This window comes from Dipodomys ordii, unplaced genomic scaffold (assembly GCF_000151885.1).
Source record: "Dipodomys ordii isolate 6190 unplaced genomic scaffold, Dord_2.0 Scaffold19, whole genome shotgun sequence".
Taxonomy (NCBI): Eukaryota; Metazoa; Chordata; class Mammalia; order Rodentia; family Heteromyidae; genus Dipodomys; species Dipodomys ordii.
The window spans coordinates 14,432,261-14,450,463 of NW_012267235.1; the positions used below are offsets into that span (position 1 = coordinate 14,432,261).

The 18,203-nt window shown below is 51.4% G+C and overlaps 1 protein-coding gene across 1 annotated transcript in view; it reads left to right on the forward strand.

Moving 5' to 3' along the window:
* The first annotated feature begins 2 nt into the window (after positions 1–2).
* The window catches only part of Wscd1 (WSC domain containing 1), a 38,692-nt gene continuing 20,491 nt past the window's right edge, over positions 3–18,203 (forward strand). Inside the window, exons 1-4 of the mRNA XM_013013205.1 lie at positions 3–84; positions 8,624–9,316; positions 15,259–15,373; positions 16,983–17,167. Coding sequence (XP_012868659.1) covers positions 8,896–9,316; positions 15,259–15,373; positions 16,983–17,167 — 721 coding nt within the window. The 5' untranslated portion in view covers positions 3–84; positions 8,624–8,895. The remainder of the gene's footprint in view (positions 85–8,623; positions 9,317–15,258; positions 15,374–16,982; positions 17,168–18,203) is intronic.

Here is an 18,203-nt window from a genome sequence, read left to right on the forward strand (position 1 = left end):
CTCCGGACACTGCGGGGCTGCGGGCTCAGCCCCGGGACGCAGGGAGCGCAGGTGCGGGCACCCCCCGCCGGCCGCGATCTCGGGGTGAGTCCTGTCTCGCGGGTGCCGTGGCCGGGTCCCCCGCGCGAGCAGACAAGTTTGTGTCGCGGTGGCTGCGAGCGCGGCGGGACTGCACCCACTTAAGGTTCGGGGCGCACTTGCTGGGGTGGGGTGGGGGGCGCCGCCGGGCCGAGCAGGGGAGCGGGGAGCGGGTGCGTGTTGGGGCACACTTCGCAACAATCGCGCCGGGGCGGGGTGCGCCGGGCTCGGGGCGCGAGGCGGTGGGACTAGCCCCCTCCCGGAGACGGGGGCCAGGGGCCGAGGGCCGGGGCCGGGTACTCAAGGAGGGGGCCAGGGCGCATTCGGGGTGCGCACCGCCACCCTCTTCCTCCGCGGAGACGTTCACCGGGAGCAGCTCCCCTCTCTCGTTCCGCTGCTGCCGAGCCGGGCTTCCGGTCAGCCGAGGGTTTTCTCCAGTCTCTTGGTGAACTTGAACTGAGGCAGAGACAAAATTAAAATAAAACACGTATGTATTTTGTTAGGAACATTCCCGGGTGTCGCGCTGTGCGTCTTTCTAAGGCGGGGATGGAGATCGGACAGACGCTGGTCATTGTGCCCTGGCTGGGTCTCCTGCCTTGGCCTGGGGCGCCCTGGCTGTCTGCATTCGTGCTGCTGCTGGTCCTTGGGGAGTTGGGACAGGGAGCGAGGGACCCAGCACTGTCCCCTCGGGGCTGGCGCTGGCATCCGGCCTCAGAGCTTTGGGAACCCAGCTCCTGCACCTGCGCCTCACGGATGGACACGTTTGGGACTCCACTGTACTTTCGTGGCTCAGATAGATGGATGCCTTCCTCTCTCCTCTGATCGCTGGCCCCATCGTGCATGGATTGAAGGAGGTGCTTCGCCTGCTCATGGTGTGGGACCCCTGGTGGGATCAGAAGTGGGACACTTCTTTTCCCTAGGAATTACTAGGTGCAGGAAGTGAGGGCGAGGGGGAGGGAAAGAATTCCAGGAGGCTCAAGCTGGAGTCCTGTTCTGTCAGCCCGGATTGCCAGTCTCGGGGAAGAGAGCAAGGAGTTGGGGGTGGGGGGAGGAGCGCCTTAGGGTGAGAAGAGGTTCATTTCTCCCAAGCCTACTTCTCCCCAGACAGCTTGGCCTTCAGAAGACCCATGAGAAGAGGGAGGGCAGGCCCCTGGATTTTGTGAAAGAGCAGAACCTTTTCCATACACAGAGTGGGGGCGGCTTGGCCCGCTGCAGGGCTGGTAAGGCAGCCTGATGCCTCACCTCCATCCATGGGAAGCCACGTGGTTCCTCACCTGGTTATCCAGACTCCAGGCCTGGCAAGACAATTCTCCCAGCCCCACAAGAAGAAGCACCTTATTTGGGGTTCTTTTCAGTGGGGGGGTCGGAGCCCCAGATGTTACTGTGCTACACCCTTTGTCACATCTGGTGAGAAGTGGAGAACTGTCTGAGTTAAGACAAAAGGCAGCACTCCTGTTGCTAGACCTGAGGCCCCACCCCCACCCCCAGCCTGGCCCACCTCAGCCTGAGCACTGCAGTGTGAGTCCATGAGCTTAAGAACTGGCTCTTTTTAGAGTCAGCCTAAGGCAAGGAGCTCTCCAGCTCTTTCTGTAGACACCCCCTCACACCTCTTGTCCTCCCATCTGGCCCACGGCCCGATCAGTCTTAGTAAGACCAGCTACCCGTCTCCCTCTGGAGCTTCAGTGAGGTCAAGGCCAAGGGCTTGGGGGCAGCACAGTGTTTAGACCTCCAGGGTCTCTCATGTGTAAGAGGATGTGATGAGAATGAGAATCATCCACACCATCGGGACAGAGCCAGTTCCTAACGTCTGGTCTCGGTATCCCTGCACTGCCCCGGCTTGCTTTCTTCTTGCTTCTATGGATCTATCCTCTCCCTGGCTTGGATAATCACCTTTTAACCTGTGGCCTGAAAAGTAGCTCCAAGTATCCCGCTTCACAGGGATGTGGGCAGGGAGGAGCCCTGAGCTCCCTGAGGAAGAATGTCTGGACTCCTGCACACTTTCCATGAGTGCTAAGCCTCTTTCTCCACTGGGCTTCCCTTCCTTCATTGCCAGAGACCCCTCAGGATGCAAGCCCGCTCCCTGGGACTGCTGCTTGGTGTGAGGGGTCTGTATTCTGAAAAACATGGAGGCCCAGGCTCTCTTAGGCCTCACTCTGTAATATAAATCCTTCCCCCCTCGTGAGCATGAAGCTAAAGAAAAGCCATGCTGCCTGGCTGAATACGCCTCCCCTCCCAGACCTAACTATTCCCTCCAAGAAGTATGAATGCTGCTTCCCTGTCATTGTGAACCAGGCTCAAGATAATGCTCAGGGATTCATCTCCAGTGCAGGAAATTGGAGAACATGAGGGGGCTGCTGAGAAGGTGGTCCAGGGACAGCCCAGAGAAATGTATGATTTGTGATTTGTGCCGAGAGTAGATGAGCTCTAGGTCAACCCACTAGAAAGGGAAAACGCAAGCCTAGCCTCCACCTTGCATACGTGGTGCCCTGTCTGCAGATGTAGCCCCTAGCACAGTGGTTAGAAGGAGCCCCATGGAGGGATGAGCAAATGAGGGCCCTGTGATCATTGGATAGGGAGGACCCTGCATTTAGAATCTGATAACTTGAGACTTTACTTAGTTTTTTGCATTTGTTCAAGCTAGTTGGTACTTTCATTCTCCCCCCCCTCTTTCTCTCTCTCTCTGTACTAGGGGCTTGAACTAAGGTCTGGGTGATATCCTCTTCAGCTTTTTTACTCAAAGCTACTACTCTATCACTTTGAACCACAGCTCACTGATTAACCACCAAAAAGCTGGAAGTGGAGCTGTGGATCAAAGTCATAGTACACTACCCTTGAGTAAAAAAGCTCTATTTCTGGTGGTTAATTGGAGATAAGAGTCTCATGGTCTTTCCTGTCTGAGCTGGCTTGGAGCTCCGATCCTCAAATCTCAGCCTCCTGAGTAGAGCAATTAGGATTACAGGCATGAGCCACTGGCCCCCACTCACTTCTAGCTTTTTTTCTGGTTAATTGGAGATAAGAGACTCATAGCTGGCCTCAGACCAGATCCTTTGATCCACTAGCATCTGCCTTCTCTCTCTGTCTTAAATTCTCTATCTATATAACAGGGATAGTGATTCATCATAATAACTTCTAAGTTTATGGCAAGGTGCCTCATTCGTTTGTTTGCTCTTATATTCAACACCTTTGATGGTGTATGAGGGTACCTGGCAAGCACTAATGTAATTAAGAAAATTTTATTGCTCATAGGAACATCAGCAGTAGATTCCCTGGAAGGATTTTTCCCCTTTGCATTGAATGGAGTTTTGACCTTAGTACTCTTCTCTTTCATTTCTTATGATTGACAAATAATAATGTTATCCATTAATGGAGTGCAACAGTGATGTACGATTTACATATTCAATGTAGAATGTTTAGACTAACTTTTTTTAGTTTGATACCTTTTAAAAATTTTATTGTTATTACAGTGTTGTACAGAGGGCTTACCAACTTATAAGTCAGGTAGTGAGTACATTTGTTTTTGGGACAATGGGTTAGACTAATTTGTGTGTGTGTGTATGTATGCATGTGCGTGTGTGTGCATGCAAACACACACACAAGCGCATGCTGGTCCTGGGCTTGAACTCAGGGCCTGGATGATGTCCTATGATTTTTTTTTGCTCAAGGTTAGTGATCTATCACTTGATCCACTTCTGGCTTTTTGGTGGTTAGAGTCTCAGGGACTTTCTTGCTCTGGCTGGCTTTGAACCATGATCCTCAGATCTCAATCTCCTGAGTAGCTAGAATTACAGACGTGAGCCACTGGCTCCTGGCTAGACCAATTATGTTTTATATCATTTAGATTATTATATCTTTTTACCATTTTAGAAACATTCTTGTATTTTGAAGCTTTTCTCCAGTTCTGATGTTTTAAAAAATCAAAAGATTTGCTTCTTCAAAGACAGGGGCCACACCCCATTCTCATTTTGTAGACATAGTGCCTGCCATAGCCCAAGAAGGTTTTTGTTCAGTGGATTCCCACCCTCTTTCTCAGTCTCCAAGGCCAGGGATGCAGGAGCTTGTAGTGAAGATACCATGCCCAGATTGGGCAGAAGCACTGGCTGGCCCTGAAGGGCTTGTGCTATCATCTGAGAAACTAAAAGGGACAATAGCAGACAGCCTGACTGAAGCCAGAACTCAGGCCAGCCACAGATCACTGCACAGTCCTGCCTGGCTGTTGGCTCTAGCATTGGGGCTCTGCACCAGGGGCCAGGAAGGCTTCATGAAGGAGGTGGCATTTCTGTCTGAGCCTTGATGTCTAGGAAGCACTTCGGGGCTGTGAACTGAAGCATAGTCATTTCTGACTGATGGAAGAGCATGCCTGGTGGCTTTGGAAGAATCTCACACTGTGCGAGAACAATGGTTGGAATGAGGCCTGAAACAGGCCAGGCTGGGGGACTAGTCCAAGACAGGCCAGGCTGAGGAGCTTGGCTTTATTCTTCCAATGGAGACCCATGGCAGGCCTTTGTAGCATGGGCAGGTACAAAGTTAGCTTCCTTAGGCTGCTGGAAGCCATCAGACCCCTGGTAAAGGCTAGGGGTAGGGGTGGAGATGAGGTGCAGGAGCCCTGAGCTCAGGACCCTTGTATGGCTCCACTGAGATCATGAGGCTGAGGTCCTCTGGCTGCCACACTCCAAGTCTGAGTCTCTGAGCTGTCTGGACACCCATGCCCCTCTCTCCACTGTAAAGCAACCTGCTGAGGCTGTTTTTTTCATCTCTAGGTTATTTACCTCACACTAAGTGCACAACTCTGCGTCCCCAGAGCTTACATTCTTTGTTGCAGTGGCACTGGGGCATCTGGTGTCCTCTGCACCTACTGCAATTATCTCTGGCCAGGGAGTAGAAGTGAAGTAGAGTCACATGACAGGAGCTAGTAGCCAGTGGTTACACCTGGCTAGCCCAAGGGACTGCCTGCACTCCCCTCTTCTCCCTGGCAACCTTCAGTCTCCAACCCCCAGCCTGGCTGAGAGGGAAGTACCACCCACGCTTGTCCCATGCATAGCTGAAGCTGGGTAGAGAGGCAGAGGACTTGGTAGTACAAAGGTAGACACCAGGAGCTTGTGCTCTGAGTCTGCATACTTGTCTTGATTGGCTAATTTGGGGCTTCAAGCTTCACCCAACCTAGGTTTAAGGTCCTAGACCTCAGCTCTCATGTGTGAGGAAGCAGGGCCTCTATTTCAGCCAGTGCACACGGGGTACACAATCCATCTGACCTCTTTATATTGCAAAGGTTTAGTCCATAGAAGCACTGAGAAATAGTCATTGCTAGCAATGTCTTAGCACAAGAGTCAGCTCCAAGCCAGCGAGGATACTGGACACAGGCTGGGAGTGAAGGGCTGAGGAGCTGGGAGGGGATTTTCCCAGGGACTCAGTGCTGCAGGTCTGGCCTCCAGCTGGCTCCACCCTACAGCAGTGCCCATTTGCTCCCAAATGATAGACGAACTGAGGTCCAGTCCTGGGCACTGTGGATTTGTTGTCAGGAGGGCCTGCTGGCTTGGGATTGGGCAACCCCAGTGAAGACAGGCCGTAGGCAGTTTCCTGCCCAGATGTCAGCTGGCTTTGCTTTCCACTTCACCCGTGCCCCCTGTGCAGGTGATGCCAGTCTCCCAACAAGCCTTTATCATCACTGGGCTGATAGATTGTATGCTGGGATCTAGGACAAGGAGAGAGCAAGTGAGCTGTGTCCTGGATGCTTCTAGCCTCGTAGAGAGGTAAGCATGGTGGGAGGGGGGGCTGGATAATATGAATTTGTGGCAAAATGTGGCAAAGACCAGGAATGGGGAAAAGTTCTTGTTAGTGTATAGACACTCTAGCCTACCTTGTCTTAAGAACTTATTTTTTATTGTTATTATAAAGGTGATGTACAGAAAGGTTACTGTTTCATAAGTCAGGTAATGAGTACATTTCTTTTTGGACAGTGTCACTGCTTCCCTCCCTCTCTTCCAGTTTTTCCCTCCCATTCCCACCCACAAGCTGTATAGTTCATTTTCAACACAGTGTCCAGTGAGTACCACTGCTGTATTTGTTCCCCCTTTGTCCCTCCATTCCTGTTCCTCTCCTTACCTTCCCAAAGACAGATTAAGGAGCAAACAAGGCAAAAAGAAAGGAAAACAAAACTGGCAACAAAGAAGTAAACCTCTTGTTTCCATTTCCTGGACTTCATTTCAATAGGTATTTTATACGATTAGATGCACATAGGCATGGCACCTTTGTGTTCCGCTTCTAAGAATATCCTTTCTTCATAGAACTGACGCATGGGAGAGATACCAGATAAACTCAGGGGCTTTTATGTGTGGGGAAGCAGGGCCTGATGTCAGCCGGTAGCATAGAGTACGTACCCGTATTCCCTATTTATACTGCAGGGGTCAGATCTGGATTCGTGGAATTGGAGACTCTTTTGCTCTTGGACCCTACAGGCTTCTGATACCAGGGCTGGCCTGTACAACTATCCATCCTTTTCATTCACTAACATGGCTTGTGCCTTGAATCCTTTGGGGGCGATTCAAAAGTGAACAGACAATGCTAATTGTCCCAGGATGGAGTGTGCTGGGACAGGGGTCCGTACAGCTATGGGAGACCTGGGACATGTATGGATATCATCAGCCAAGGGATAGTGATGACATAAAGAGAGTAGGTACAAAGGCACTGAGGCTGGTGTACTGTGGTCATGGGTGTTTCTGCTTGACCATGCAATCGGCATGATGGGACACCAAGGCCCAGGGCCCGGCTATGTATACACACAAGGCTGGACAATGTGGATTACATATGAGGCCTCCTATGTCATGCTAAGGAGCTTGGAGTTTGTCCCCCAAGCCTGGGGGAGCTATGGAAAAGGCTTTTAGGCAGGGGAGAAGCCATGAGCAGATTTTCACGTTAGGAGGATCACCCTGGCAGGCGTGTGGAAGGTGGATTGGAGGGGGCCAAGCAGGAGACAGGGAGATCAGTCGGGATTTTGCGGGATTTTCTCTGTGGTTTTACAAAGCTGAAGCCGGCTGCAGGGACCTGGCAGATTCACCAACTCAGAGAGAAGTGCAGGGCTGTGAGATATCTGAAATGGCTTCTCCGCTCAGCTTAATTCCACCTTCATTTGCTCAGGCCAGTGGCCTGTGTCCCCCCATCCCTGCCCTCTCCGGAGGCCTCACAGCCGGCTGCCTTGTTGCATGGCCTTTGGGAACAGCCCGGCTGTCCTTGATCTCCCTTGAATCTCCCCCTGGGCCCCCGGCCTCTCTGGGGCCCCAGAGCCCAAACATTGTCTTTTTCTCACACGAGGCCCGCCAGCCCCTGCACACAGATGGCCATTGAGTGGCCGGCAGGGCTGGCAGGGGGCCGGGCCCGGTTCGTCATGGGCAGCGGCTTAGTCACGCTTCTAGAGGCTTTTCTTCTGAGACAAGCCTCTCCTTGTGCTCAGAGCCTGCTTCACACAGCAGCCCGGCCCCAGGCAGCTGCAGTGCCCGCTGCCAACCCTCACAGTGTGCCTCAGAGGTGCTGCCAGTGGGAAGCAGTGCCCAGCGTCCCTGCATGGACCTGGGGAGTGGAGGCCCTGTCCCACATCAGGTGCCCAGCCTCCCAGGCCCATCTGGTCCTTCGTCTCCTGAAAGCCTCCCCCCTCCACTGGCCCCTGCCTTTGTGCGAGTCCTCTCTCCCCGGAGACTCCTCCCAGAGTGCGGCCTGCAGGCAGTAGTCCAATTGTTGCCTGCGTTTATCGAGCACCCACTGTATACTTGTGTCAGGCGGGGCCAGTGTGGCTTGCGTTTCCTGATAATCTGGTCACCTATGTTGTCTCAATTTTGTAGTACTAGCAGGACAAAATTTCAATAGAGACTGGGAAATCTTGGCTTTTGTTTTGGCCGACCTTGTGGCTTTGGGAAAATTATTATTATTTATAGTAGTAGTCATAGTAGCAGCAGTAGTAATTTGTGTGTGCCAGGCTTGGGGCTTGAACTCTGGGCCTGGGTGCTGTTCCCTGAACTCTTTCGCTCAAGGCTAGTGCTCAACCACTTAAGCCACAGCTCAACTTCCAGCTTTTTTGGTGGTTCATCAGAGATACGACTTTCATAGACATTCCCACCCTGGCTGGCTTTTGAACAGAAACCCTCAGATCTCAGCCTCCTGAATAGCTAAATCACAGGTGGAAAAACTATTTTATCTTTATACTTCAATTTCCTCACTTGAGAAGTAGGGATGTTTCAGTGTCCACCTCACTGGGTTCGTGAGAGAGAAAAGATGGGAGGGCCTGACATTTGCCGGGACGCAGCACCAAGTTGCTTTTGCTTTTCCTTCCTCCTGCTTCTGACTTGGTTATCATCCTCATTTTATAGATGAGGCCAGAGTAGTTAAGCAACTTACCCAGTGTCACACAGCTGGCTGGTGGCAGAGCTAAGACCTGAGCCCAGCCCTCCATCTAGGATTCCTCCAACACAGCCAGTCCCTTTGATAAATCGAGTAATTGAGGGAGAATGGCAGACAGACTCTCCAGTTGCATCTAAGTGTTCATTTGGTACTTTTCCAGGTTTCCACACTGAGCAGTGAGGCTGGCCAGAACACAGGGATGAGGAAGATGGTGACCCCCAGGTGGAATCAGCGGTGGCACATAGGGCCCACAGCCACCGCTGGGAGGAGGTGATGGATGGCACCTTGTGAACACCCACGTGCTCAATAGCTCAAGAGACCTGGCAGGACCCAGGATTCAAGGATGACAACTCCCCAGACCCTGGCCTCTGTCCTGCCCAGGCGCTAGGAGCAGTCCCTGAGCTCCAGCCAGGAGCCCTGCTGCCCAGGGGCATGGCCAAACCTTTCTTCCGACTCCAGAAGTTTCTCCGCAGAACACAATTCTTGCTGCTCTTTCTCACAGCTGCCTATCTGATGGCTGGCAGCCTGCTGCTCCTGCAGCGGGCCCGAGTGGCCACTTCGCAGGGTCCCCGGGTCCCGGGAGCCCCCCAGGCCTTGCCGGTGGCCACGGTGGCCCTGGGTGTGGACCTGTTGGGTAGTAGGGCCCTGCAGGACCCTCGTGGGAGCCCGGACCTGCTGCTTGGCGTGGATGTCCTGCAGAGTCCACTGCTCCGGAGGCCACCACCAGGACTCCGCTGGCCCCGGAGAAATCGCAGCTCACCCCACCGCCGCTGGTTCCACCACTTCACCAGTGACCTCCAGGCACCGCCCACCCTGGCCCCGGAGACCCCTGGGCCTGCTGCCCGCAGCCGAGGTAGGTGCTCAACAGAGTCTCTGGTTGATGCCCCCAGACCCTTCACTGGGACACAGAGTCTCTTGCCTATGTCCATTTCATTTCCCCCTCTTGCTAATTGTTGTTCTTGTTCAGTGGTGGGGCTTGAACTCAGGGCCTGAGTGCTGCTGTCCTTGAGCTCTTTCATTCCAGACTAGCGCTCTACCACTTTGAGCCATAGTGCCACTTCCAGCTTCTTGGTTAATCGGAGACAGGGTCTCGTGGACTTTCCTGACTAGGCTGGCTTCAAACCATGATGTTCATTTCTCAGCCTCTTGAGTCACTAGGACTACAGGTGTGACAGTTGGATAAGAAGGTCCTGTAAATAAGTGGCTTTTACAGATTGTCCCTGTCCTTGCTCTGTAGGGACAGCAAGGAGCCGGACTGTCAGGTGCTTTGGTGTTTTGCTCACCTGCTGGGATTTCATGAAGCTAAAGGCTGCAATGTGTGAGCTGGACACACAGAGCTTGAGTTTGGGGTTCAATTGGACCTCAACTTGAATCTATGGCTTAGCTGGGTGACCTTGGATGTGTCCCTCAACTTCTCTGGGGTTCTTATAAAATGGAGCTAGAGACACTGATGCTGGAGTTACTTAAAGGAAGGTACTTAATACAGAAGAGCAGCTGTGCGCAGCTGTGGTCCAGGCCAGCACCGTGGGAAGGAGCTTGACGGTGTGGTTTCAGGCCCTGCTGCTGGCAGGTTCAGTCATAGTCACAGTCACCATTAGGGTCATGGTCATGGCTGTGCTGCTGCTGGCTTGGTCCCACAGAGACCATCTAGCTCAGGGCCAGTGCTGTGTGTCTGAGTGCACAGAATCCTGTGCAAGGCTCAGGGAATGGACGAGTGAGCCAGTTCCAGATGCTGTCCAGCAGTGATTGCCTTCTCTGGCTCCCTCTCACCTCCTCATCAACCAGGACTTGAACCCTAAGTCACCATGTGGGGTGGGGGGGGGAATGCTGGGATGTGTAAAGTCAGGACAGAGGGTAACAAGAGACAGGATGTTGGAGGTATGCCAGGTTTGGTTTAGACTTGTTTTAGATAAAAGCAGTGTCATCATCACAGGAGTTCGGATATGACCCACGTCCATACCTGTTGCTCCTGTCCCTGAGTCTCTGGCATGCTGGCCTCGGAGTCTGACTTTGTTCCTGCTTCTTGATTGGTTCTGGAACTGGGAAAAGAACACAGGGCTTTGGCCCTCTTCTGAGGATGATGTGAGGGAAGCTTGACTCGGGGACTCCATGGAGACTACAGGACTGAGTGTTTGGTATCCATAGAAAGAGCCTTCCCAGGAATTATCGAGGTCCTGGTCTTGCTCATCTCATTCTCAGCAAGTCTGTGAGAAAAGAGACATGAGGAACTGGTCATTTTCCACAGGTGTGCATTCTGTAACCTCTCCCTGGTGTACTGAGACACTGGGTCTCTGCAGGATCTCAGCTGTGCAACTCGTTTAGACTAAGGTATAAATGGCTGGCTGGGAGCGGCATGGATTTCTAGAGGAAGCCACATGAAGAGCACATGCTCTGAGCACAGACGTGGCTCCTCTCCTGACATTGTTTCTTGCTGGCTCTGTGGCCTGGGGCAGATTGGCCTTGATCACCCCTCATGTCCCTCTCGCATCCACATGTGCATACTCTCTGCACAAGACTCTGTGCTCTCCACTCTGTCCTGAGTGCTCAGGCCTGGTCAGGGACTGGCCATGCCCCTGGATGATCCCGAACAGTGATTACAGAGGCCTGGCACTGGGCTTGCAAACTTGCCAGACAGGAAAAGTCTTTAGAACTACCAAGGGAATAGAGGCTCAGGGTGACCAGCTGCCGCCCTGGGCTAGAACACATATGCCCAAGAGAACCAGTGCATGACCTCCTGTGACTTAACACAGAGATGGCCGGGACTGCAGTAAAAGCTGGAGAGATTGTGGTAAGATGTAAGCAGGACTGGTGTTCACCTGTTAACCAACAAGATTGTCTTCCCAGGGGGTTAAAGTAATGGCACATTTGCACACTGTTGACAGTCCTGCCCCTGAGCCTTGCCTCCTGCTTCTCAGCAAGGAAGGGGTTAACTCCTGGGGCAGCCAGGGGCAACTAGGATCACTTCCAGGGCCTCAGGATGGGTGGCCATTCTATATTTGGAATGTGCCCCCAATTTAAGGAAGAATTTGCTCTCTCACAAGAATATCCAAAGTGTTTCTGAGGGAGGCTGAGTTGTTGTCTGGCTTGATGTCTTCAGAGAAAGAAGGAAGGCCAAGCACCAGAGGCTCATACCTATAATCCCAGCTACTCAAGAGACTGAGATCTGAGGATGGAGGTTCGAAGCCAGCCCACAAAGGAAAGTCTGTGAGACTCTTATCTCCAATTAACTAGCCAAAATGCCAGAAGTGGAGCTTGTGACTCGAGTGATAGAGTGCCAGCCTTAAACGACAAAGCCAAGGGAGAGTACCCAGGCCCTGAGTTCAAGCCTTTCATACACGCATGCGCGCGTGCACACACACACACACACACACACACACACACACACACACACACAGAGTGGGAAAGGCACAACATTGGTCCAACAGCCTCAGAGAGGCCCCCTCCCCTCCCCCTCCCCTCATAGGTCTCCTGGGGCCTGCAGAGCCACACAGTCTTCATCAGTGGAGAGTGTGTCGCTCTGGGGCCAGCTGCTGGGGTTGCAGACAAAGCAAGCATCTCTCTGTGGCCTGGGCAGCCTGCCATCCTCCTGAAAGGGGATCCTGCAAGCTGCAGGAGGCTCCATCAATCACCGCGCATTTCATTATACCTTGGACAACATCCATAATGGAATAAAATGTCAGTAAGTTTACTAGGGGAGAAATAGTAACTTCTCCATCGCCAGTTTGTTTTTTTATTGATAGTAATTTCCAAAGACATTCCACTATCTCCAAAGCCACGGTTAATAGCCTCATGGCTTGTCCATTTCGATGTGCAAATGAACAGATGTGGAGTCACAGGCAATAATCCATCGCCTCCATTTCAGCCGACAGTAATAAATCTGCTTTGGATGTGTCCCAGCATCTCTTGCAAAGTTCTTCCTTCTCTGCACATTCTTCCCTCTGGTCCGGAACTTGGAGAAGTCATTTGTTATGCGGCAGGATAAAAGGGTCTACTGGTTTCTCACAAACCCAGAGGAACCCTCTATGCATCCAGCCCTATCTAGGGCTAGCAGAGACATGCTCGCATGTGTGTGTGTGTGTGTGTGTGTGTGTGTGTGTGTGTGTGTGTGTGTGTATTCCATCCACACTGGCTGGATGTCAAGCGTAGCCCTTCCAGCCTTTGTGCTTGAGATCATTGTTTTTCTCTCTTCTATTAGTGTGCTAATTTATTCAGCTAATATTTACTGGCCCGTCCTCACACTAGTTCCCAGGTTAGAATATGGGATCAGAATTGTAATAGCTGCTATTTATTGGAACATGTGCCACATCCCAAGCGTTGTTCTGTGAAGATGCGCATCTGTCGTCATATTTAATTGTCTTTGCACAGCCTTCTGACAGAAGCAAGACTCATTGCTTCGATGATGAAGAATTTCAGTTTCAGGGAAAAGTCATTAGAAGTTTTTATGATTAATAATGGGCTATTAACAACAAATAATTACTGAGTACTCACGACTTAAGGAAGTCTCACAAGCAGCCTGTGGAGCTGGTTCCCTTTGACAGATGCAGAAGCTGGGCTCAAAGAGGGGGAAATACACATCCCAGGTCACACATGTAGTGGAGCAAAGACTTGAACCTAACTTAATTTCCAACCATTTGCCCAATGTTGGAAAGTCTAGAGTTCAAGTACCTATAGAACTTGGTGACTAATTTTCCAGCTACAGTAATAACATTTAGCAATCCTTTGTTTGTGTTTGGATGTTTTTTGATTTGTTTGTGCTGGTTCTGGCACTTGAAGGCAAGGACCTGGGCACTGTCCCTGAGCTTTTTTGCCCAAGGCTAGCACTCTACTCCTTAAGTCTCAGCTTCACTTCTGGGTTTGTTATTATTACTTTTGTTGTTGTTGTTGTTAATTGGAGATAAGAGTCTCATGGACATTTCTTCCTTGGCTAGCTTCAAACCATGATCCTCTGATCTTTGCCTCTTGAGTAGCTAGGATTGCAGGTGTTAGCCACCAGTGTCAAACTTGGATGTTTTGACTGACATCTGTAATGGACTTTTTGTTCATCTTTGCTGGACAAAGAGAAATTTGAGAAACGTCTCAAGTGTGAGTCTCCTTTCACTGTGGAAGGAGGCAGAGAACACTTGGTGCTCACATCTCCTGCAGCAATGCATGCTGAGCACAGTAGTCTCGAGATCCACAGGAGAGAGAAGCATGTAGGGCCTAGGGAAGCCATCCTCAAGTCAGGCAGGGTCAGGGTGGTGGGGAGGCATGTCACTGCTGCCTGGGGTCAGCTGGTGGGTATGGCCATGTGTGCTGGTCAGGAGTGCATAGTTTAAAATTGGGCTAGCCCCATTTGGTAAGCACTAAAGAAGATGCCTGCTAGCCTTCTCCCCACCCTGTTGTTCTTTGAGCTGATGGTCTTCGGGCCCCCTGGACCCTGGGATGGTGAGAATCAGAGCTGTACAGGCTGCAGGGGGTCTTCAGGTTGTCATCCCATGGGGGACTGCAGCACACATGCCACAGGTGGCCTTTCAGATGCAGCTGCAGCGAGTGAGCAACACATCCTGAGGAAGTGTGCAGTGTTGGTACCACAGGTGCCCCCATCCAGATCTCCATGCTGTGGTGGTGGGTGTGCATTCACAGCTTGGGGACCATGTGATGGTGTGTTTGCAAATTCCCAGTGCACTATTCCCTCAAAACACAGCAGCACGTGTGACATTTACATGCCCCATGCTGGGCTTACATGGTGCCCAGATTCTCTGAGCTTCCTGGCACATCCTGGAGAGGCATTGCCTTCCATGAGGGGTTGGGGTAGGACTTTGCAGGACTTCTGAGGCATGCACAGTCAATATTCTCACATTGTTTCTATCCGGGTGTGCCAGGGGGGCTGGACAGGGCCCTGGGGTCCCACCTAGGATGCCTGCTTTACCCTTTAATGGGCTGCTTAATCACTCCTGCGATACTGTGCATTTCTCTTAAATAACTCCTGTGTCCAAAGGATCTTCCTTAAGCTAGCTAATGCTGCACGTTCCCTGCTACTCTCCTGTCTCATGGGGGTGGTAGAACTTCCTCTCTGAGTCTTTGAGTGGGAGAGGGTTTTCTTTGAGCTTAGGAAGGGGGAATCGAGATGTAGGGGGCCCACATGAGGTCATTAAGCTATTGAATTATTACATATAAATAGGTTTTTTAAAATGGTTAATTGTTAATGTGGATTCAAAGCCAGCCGGAGCAGATAAATCCATGAGACTCTCATCTCCAAAATGCTGGAAGGAAAGGTGAGGTTTATATGATGGAGTGAGCCAGTCGAGCAAAACAGCCAAGCAAGAGCACAAGGCCCCTACTTCAGGCCCCCCAGTGTTGGCACCAAAACAAACAAATGTTCGTGGAAACCTAACCACTCTGATTTGATCATCACGCCTGTACATGTACCGAATGATCACAGGGTACCCCATACACAAGGATAGCCACAAAGAATGGATTAAAACCCAGATCCAAATGTGAGGAGTTGAGGGAAAGGTGGAGGAAAGCAGTTACCAGGCAGATGTTTGGCTCCTAGCTGGGGGTGTCCAAGCGGACAGGAGCCCATTAACTAAGAGAGGGGGCAGGAAATGACTGAGACGGAGCTGTCTTGATGCCAACTTGGCTCCTGTGCCCGGGGAAGTTGGATGGCAGCCCTGGGCCCCTGTGCTTCCCTGAGAGGTGCCTGGCTCAGAATGGGGGGGGAGGCCTCCCAGCCCTGCCCTGAGAGGCCCATGGTCAGGCCCTCTGTGTCTGCCCTCTGGCTTCTCATCTCAGCTGTGCTTCCCCCTCCTACAGGCACCTACCTGGGCTGCTTCAGTGATGAGGGCCAGGAGAGGACTCTGAAGGGGGCCGTGTTTTACGACTTGAGAAAGATGACTGTGTCCCACTGCCAGGATGCATGTGCTGAGCGGTGAGTACTAGAATCACACCATTGCCAGCCCCGGAAACAAAGCCAGGGGACATTCTCAGAACCAGTTGATACCTTAGCTGCCACCTGACCCTCGTGGTGTAATTAGGACCCCAGGCCATCAGAGAGACCCCAGGACTCCAGAGGGAAGCTCACGGCAGATGGCAAGAGCACTGGGCAGGGGCCGGGAGGCCTGGCCTCTAATCCCGCCATACCAGATGCTCCCTGTGTGACTTGGTTGATTTCCTTTCCTGGGCTTCAGTGTGCTTGTTTGCCCAAAATAGATTTTTTTTTTATAAAAGGCTTTAACCTACAGTTCTCTGAAACCAGCTGTGTTAGGAAAAGCATCTCTACCTTGTGTTTATAATGAGATTTGCTTTTTCTGATGCTGCCAGTGTCCCTATTGCTTTCCAGACATTTGCTACCAGCCTCAGCTGACCACTACCACCCGGGACCTCAGGGCATTGTGTGGACACAGGTGCACACTGGGAAGACAGGCAGAAGAACAGCACACACACAGCACGATGCATCCGTTTCAGTCACCTTATAACCTTTCATATTGTGTGTGTGTGTGTGTGTGTGTGTGTGTTGGTACCATGGCTTGAACTCAGGGCTTTATGCTCTTGTTTATCTTTCTTGCTCACAGCTAGCCCTCCTACTATGGGAGCCACACTCCCAGGCTAACATTTTGCTGGTTAAGTGGAGATAGAATCCCACAGACTTTTCTGCCCTGACTTCAAAGCACAATTTTCTCAGCCTCCTCAGTATTCTGGGATTACTGGTGTGAGCAACCAGCACCTAGCTGTGGTTCACATTTTTCTATCAATAACAGCTAAGGATCCTCCATGTTATGAATGGAGAAACTGAGGCTGGAGTAAGAAAGAACAAGGTCCCTACTCCAATGCTTCGTAGCTTAGAGCTGAAACTGAGCATGCCTGATCTCCTTTAGTCTCATAACATTTAAAGCTGAGACAGGAGTGGTGTGGGATTTGCCTTCCACACCATTATCTACCTAGAAAGGAGTTTGGAAACATGACCATCCCTATAGCTATGATCTCTTATGATGTGTGATAGGCTCCATTTCCAGTCTTCCTTTACTATAGCAATGGTTCACTAGAAAACAGGGGGTAGAGAAGTGGCTGTTAGACCAGGGACCATGTGGCAGGGCCATGCACAGTATGACATGATGTAGGTCACGCACATGGGGCCAATGCTGAGTCTGCCTTGAATCTGTACAGTTGTCGGGAGCCTATTACTGAATGGTAGGAGGTGTATCATCTCCCGTGACAGTGTCCATACCATACACTTCGCAGGCATTACTATGTTCTCCTCACCCACTACTGAGAACCTGCTCCCTATACCACCAACTTACTTCCTTGGTGATGGCACCTTAGAAGAGAGGCTCAGGGATGCTACAACAGATCAGGGAAGACAAACTGTGTATTACAAAGACAGCCATTGTTCCCTGGACTTACTGAGCTGACGGATAACTCCATTAGGTTCTGCCTCCCTCCTCTGGCCATGGCCCCTGGCTCCTCCCTCTCACCCCTGCAGACAGCATCTCCTGCCTGAGTTCCATTCGTCTCCTAGCCCAGGGCTTGTGTCCCCGCAGGTCCTACATCTACGCAGGTTTGGAGGCCGGTGCAGAGTGCTACTGTGGGAACCGACTGCCTGCCACGCGTGCCGGCCTGCAGGAGTGCAACCAGGAGTGCAAAGGGGAGAAGGGCACAGCGTGTGGTGCCAGCGATCGGCTCTCCGTCTACCGTGTGGACATGCTGCAGCCCAGCTCCAGGAAGCGTGAGTGTGCCAGTACCCGCACCAGCCCTGCACCTCTGTCCCTTGTGCTCTGACTGCCTTGTCCGCACACATGTGCTCCCTCCCTATTCCTGCACCCGGAGGGGTGTGGAGGGGGCGTTGAGGCCCATCAGAGTTAAATAATATGTGAGTTCATCGCTAGGCATACCTTACCTATTCCTTGCAAGAAACACTGATCAGGAAGCCCAGATATGTCTCACACATACTGTGTGGCCCTAAACAATTCACTTGCCCTCTCAGTTTTGCAAGCTGCCTTGGATCTACTTTGAATACCAGATTGGATTTCATCAACATTATTTTAAATGGATAGCTTGACCAGCAGGAAAGTAAGACACCCTGTGGGCCAGGAAGTAAAGAGGAAACTAGGACCCACACTTGTAAGAAACACAGGTCACCCTGGGTCTCAGTGAAGAGATGCTACTCCAAGGTGTAGGTGTCAATGTCTAAACAGGATAGGAGAGGAGGCCTCATAAAGTTAGAACTCAATATGAAGTATAAACCAGCTAGGAATGTACATTAGAAGATAATGAAAGTAATAACCTACCAGTTCAGAGAGATGGGAATAGAGTTGGTCTGTTTTGACTTAAATATTCTAAGGATTTGTAACTACCATCTTGCATTTTTGAGTTTATGGGGTTCCAATGTACATGTAGCACCTCATCCTGAAAACCTCTGTATAAAAATTGTTTCTGGGCTATGTGGAAGCATCTGACAGACACTTTTGGGAATTAGGGGTCAAGCATTCCCATCAGAAGATGAGCTTACAATTCAGAATTACAGAACTCAAGAGGAAATCCTCAACCACGAGAATAAACAGAGACCCAAGCAGCAGGTTTTTAAGTAAGAGAGCAGCCAAATGCTAATGATGCCAAAGGAGTCCCAGGTAGATGGATTGGAAGCTCAGCACCGTGCTTAGTGCTAGGCCCAGATCCACATGCTCATGGATGGACAGGGCTGTACAGGTTCACAGAGGCTGGGAACCATCACTGACTCAGCTAGAGGGACCAGGCTGGGAAGA